General features: G+C 46.1%; 1 protein-coding gene across 1 annotated transcript; it reads right to left on the bottom strand.

Moving 5' to 3' along the window:
- Window positions 1-1,393: 1,393 nt before the first annotated feature.
- Window positions 1,394-4,639, bottom strand: LOC103469497 (polyserase-2-like). Its single transcript, XM_008417206.2, has 5 exons — window positions 4,442-4,639; window positions 4,152-4,320; window positions 3,678-3,931; window positions 3,494-3,591; window positions 1,394-2,108 (listed from the first exon to the last, which is right to left on the bottom strand). The coding sequence occupies exons 2-5, from the start codon at window positions 4,241-4,243 to the stop codon at window positions 1,782-1,784; spliced, it is 771 nt and encodes a 256-aa protein (XP_008415428.1). The 5' UTR covers window positions 4,244-4,320; window positions 4,442-4,639; the 3' UTR covers window positions 1,394-1,781.
- Between the last annotated feature and the right edge of the window lie 57 nt (window positions 4,640-4,696).

Below are 4,696 nucleotides of genomic sequence, written 5' to 3'. Positions count from 1 at the left end.
TCAATCAGTGTTGCTTCCTAAGTGGACAGTTTGATTTCACAGAAGTTTGATTTACTTGGAGTCATATTGTGCAGTTTAAGTGTTCCCTTTATATAGCTGGACGTTCTCCTCATTAACACGTCGATGCAGCAGAAATACAGCAAACAGAAAAAGACCAAGCAGAAAAGGGAGAAGCAAAAAAAGTCAAAGCAAAATATCAACCTTTTTTGACGCATGCTTAGGGGAAATGAAAAAAAGAAAATATATACATTACTTGACAGAAACTCATGTGTTAGGAAAAGGGAAAACTAAATATATATTTATTCTTTTATTTTTTTATTATGTCAGTTTTGGTCCTCCATACAATGGATGGATGATGGATGGATGCGGAGGCCACAGCTGGCCCTCCAGTGTGCTCTGTGGTCAGTCTGACCTCTGACCTCTGACCTCAGTGCTACAGCATGGACTGCGCCTGCACCTGCCAGCCTCCAGAGTGCGACTCCTGCAACTGCCTCTGCTTCGAGATCCGGATCAAGTAGAACCGAGAACTGGTTCTGACCCGCTCAGAGGAATGACATGGAGCTGGCCTGGTTCTGTTGAACAAAACCGACCCGTTTTCACCGACCCATCTCTGGTTCCGAACCGTTTTCTGAGTCTGTTTGGACGCAGCGCCCAGTCTGACCACCAGATGGTGCTGTCGCTCCACTCTGGGTTTCTGCGGCGACAGTGGGAACCGCACCAGGAACCCGGCCGGTTTGGACCCTCCTCTGCTAAAGTCTTCACACCCCTGACTTTGCCGGGTTGCCTCAGTCTGTTATGTTGCCCATCTGGCTACTTTGTTTGTGACGGTCGGTAAGAAAGAAGTAAAGGAGCTTTAGCTGTTCCCAACTGGACCAGCGGTCTCCAATCTGTGGCTCCTGGGCCACACATGGCCCTTTGGCCTCTTCACTGTGGCCCTTATTAAACCAACTATAAAGTTTTTATTCTAAAAGCAAAAAGAAGGGCTGGTTTGACCAGTTCTGTTTTTATACATTAATGCTTTGTTTTTGAATATAATTTAATGTTACGTGTCAAACTGTGTGCTCCATTTTAATTTAAGTGTTGGAGTAAAACTTAATTTGTTCTGAAATCCTAACATAACATTTTGTTGAATTCCTTTATTTATAAAAGAGGTAATGGGGCAGAGGGGCAGGAACAAGAAGGTTGCTGACCTCTGACAGGCTGATAAGAGAAGCAGCCTGGTGCTCTGGAGGAGCTGCAGCTCAGGTGGGGAAACGTTTTGCTCTCAATCTGATGTTTCCGTACTAGAAGAAGCCGTGCAGCTTGGAGCGAGTCATGGTCAGGTGGTCTGTTCAGGTTGCGCCGCCTTAACCTGAGCAGGCGAAACCGACCACAGAACAACAAGCAACACGTCTTCACAGCTTAGAGGAAAACAGATTTATTCTGAATAGTTTTACAGTAAAGTGCAATCAAAGCATGAGAGACAGCCGTTGATTTGATCAGATGAAACTCGCTTCGTTCAATCATTTCAGTGCAAACATTCATGTAAACATTAGGAACGTCCGCCGCAGCGCGGTGAGGTAGTTCAGTCCGGCTGATGTCCAGCAGGTTCTGGATCCACGCTGTTGCATCAAACTAACCAAACATGACTCAGGAAAAACAAAGTCTTCCTGAGGATGAAAAGGTGGATGGAGCTCCTCCAGAACCAGAACCAGAACCTGACTGGTTGCACCCACAGCGCCCCCTGAGCAGCAGCTTACATTCATTTGTGCATCACATCATGTAAAGGCGGAGCTGGACGTCTATGGGAGGAGGTGGAGGCACGCCGCCAGGAGGAGCAGGTGCAGGCAGAGCAGCGAGGCAAAGGGGTTCCGGGTCGCTCTGCTCGTCGTCATGGTGACGGTTGCAGCAGCGGTGGTGCTGTTGGTGCTGGCGGGGTCGATCCTGACGACTGGAGTCAGAAACAGCCCCAGAGAGCGAATCAGGAAGTCCTGGAAGCGGTCCAGTTTCTCAAAGGACATAAAAGAAGCCTGGCGCTTGTATCTGGTAGGGATTTCAGCGGACGAGAGCACGACCACCTGGAACCAAGATCCTTCCTGCTGACACATTAGCGGGTCGCCAGAATAGCCCTGAATGAAAACGCCAGAGGTCAGAGGTCATTAAACACATTTACTTTCTGAAAGCCAGTAAGACCTTCCTGACTGCTGCTGCTTCTTTTGCCACACACTGATTAAACTTTGGTGTCTTGTAAATCATTCCCTGGTTCCTTATAAGAACCTCAACCATTACTCTAGGTAATAGCTATATTATTAATAATTGGTTGGTGATTCAAACCACTCCTTTACCCAGGGGTTCCCCCAGTGTATTATAAGTCTGGCAGCCCACCATGCTTTACTAGCTACCAGGCCAAGTGTTGCTTATTTTTGGAAAAATTAATAAACCAAAAAAAGAAAAGGTTTTTTTTTATTTTTTTATTTAATCCGGATTGAAAGCGTTTCTGTTGCTGAGTGATTCACTGGTGGAGAAAATTTATTTCTAAAAGTAGTTTACAGTTTATTACTTGAAGCCGGCAGAGCGGACCAATCACAGCCGGCGCCTCGGCGCTGCTTGATCTCAAGTTTACCTCAGCAGGGATCGCGCTCCTCTTTTCAGTCAAACTGGACTCAGGCTGACCTGTATGGAGATTTACATCAACCCCCTGTGAGGAATTACGATTCTTTACAGAACTCCACACCAAGGTAAGAGTCTAAACCCGCCGTGTTGCTCAGGCTGAGCAGCTCTATGTGAACCACAGGAATAACTTGTAGATGATTTCAGTGGAGTTGAGGAGCAATGAGAATGATTTATCTTTGTGAACAAACAATTATGCAGCGTTTCCATCTCACCTCGCTGCCCAGCGTGTGGCGCTGTCTSCCCTGTAAAGTTCATGTCTGTGTTCCTGGTTGGTCGGAGCTTTAGCGGCTAACGAACCAGCGCTAACCTCATCATGCAGGTTCAGCCAGGTGAGGAGCTTTAGCCTCGTAGTCACGCTTTACGCTGGTTTTATATTATTTTATTATTATTTTTCTGGTTACATGATGAATCAAACTAKATCAGAAGCTTTGTCCATTAGTCAGAGTTAATGAGCGAGRAGATCTGAGAAACTCGTCCCATAAACTCCAGCAACCAAAACAGTTTGAGATTCTTATTAAAACTCAACAGACAGAAATGTTGGAGCTGCTAAAGCTACATTAGCTGCATTATATTAAATCTCCTGTTTGTTGCTCAGTGCAGCAGGTTTAACTCATCCTGCAGGGCCGGTCCAAGGCTRATGGGGCCTGGGGCAGAATCTGACTGAGGGGCCCCATCAGCAGCTCTAACAGCTTCTGTGTTGGATTTAATCTGGGAGGAGGAGGATTTTAACTGGCCAACATAAAAACAATCAGTTATAATCCAGTTTATTAATTCGTATTTGTGAACAAACAGCGTTCAAAGGTTTTATCTGCATGTGTAACAGTAATGTGAAGTTTTTCACCTGTTCCTGTGTAAACACTCCGGTACACAGGGTGTCGTTTCCTGAATCAATCCCACAACTTAAAACCTTGGTCTGGTACTTCAGAAGAACTTTATCAGCTACATGATGGAGAGGAAACTTTAGTTTAATAACCGTATGTTCATGTCTGATTGTTAGGGTTAACATTGCTGTGTGTTTGATTCACCTCCTCCATTCACAGAGCTCCAGCCAGCAGCCCAGCAGGTGGATCCCTGTGCAAAGGTTCTTCCGTTGTCCAGGCAGATGGGCCAGACGAAGTCGGTCAGTTTGGGTTTGGCTGACAGCTGAAGCAATGCGATGTTAGAACCTGTTAGGTTGCTCCGAGTGATGCTTCCCACAGCAACAGACTGCTCAGAAGGGTTTGATCCGTTCTGCTTCAGACGACCCAACACCACGGTGTATTCAGACACAACAGAGTTTCTGATGGAGAGAATGGAGTCAAGATGTAGAACTGCTGAAAAACAGCCGGTTAAGAAGCACTTCTCTAATTATTCATAGAAAAAATGGATTGGCATTACAACAGAGGCTGACATTTGAGGCTTTCAAACACATTTTTAAACAGTAGAGAATAAAACACAATTGACCCAAAATGGTACAACTAGTGAGGTCAGGCTGAACAGCGTCCTCTACTGGAGCTCACTCTGGAATGCAGTTGGCATTGGTCAGAACCTTGTCCTCAGACACCAGCGTCCCTCCACAGACATGCTTTCCTCCTTTCTGCAAACTGGCCATCCACGGCCACTCGCCTTCTGATGACAAGCTTCCATCTGGGGAACCGGAGTTTAACGGGGCTTCGCCACAAGCTACAGCTGGAGAGGGAGCGGTCAAACAGTCAATAAAACTCTGGGTTCATCAAATGGGTCATACTCAGTTTCTCCAAGTCTAAGGTCAAACCCAAACCTTTCCAGTCTACGCGTGATCAGTACTTACGCCTGGGCGTGGATGTGGTCGTTGTAGGAGACGGTGCTGAGGTACTTGTAGCTTTTGTTCTTGTTTTGATGACGTTGGTTGTTGTGAGTTTTATTGCTGCTGAGGCCGTAGTGGTCAGTGGTTTTGTTGTTGGCTTTGTAGTGCTTCTTGTTGTAGTGGCAGTAGTAGTGGTAGTAGTTTTAGTAGTAGTAGGAGTGGTGGTAGTAGTAGTAGAAGTAGTAGTGGTAGGAGTAGTAGTGGTAGTAGTTTTAGTAG

Source organism: Poecilia reticulata, linkage group LG8 (genome assembly GCF_000633615.1).
Source record: "Poecilia reticulata strain Guanapo linkage group LG8, Guppy_female_1.0+MT, whole genome shotgun sequence".
NCBI classification, from domain to species: Eukaryota; Metazoa; Chordata; class Actinopteri; order Cyprinodontiformes; family Poeciliidae; genus Poecilia; species Poecilia reticulata.
Note: the sequence above shows the minus strand (reverse complement) of the source record. Positions and strands in the feature narration are given on the sequence as shown.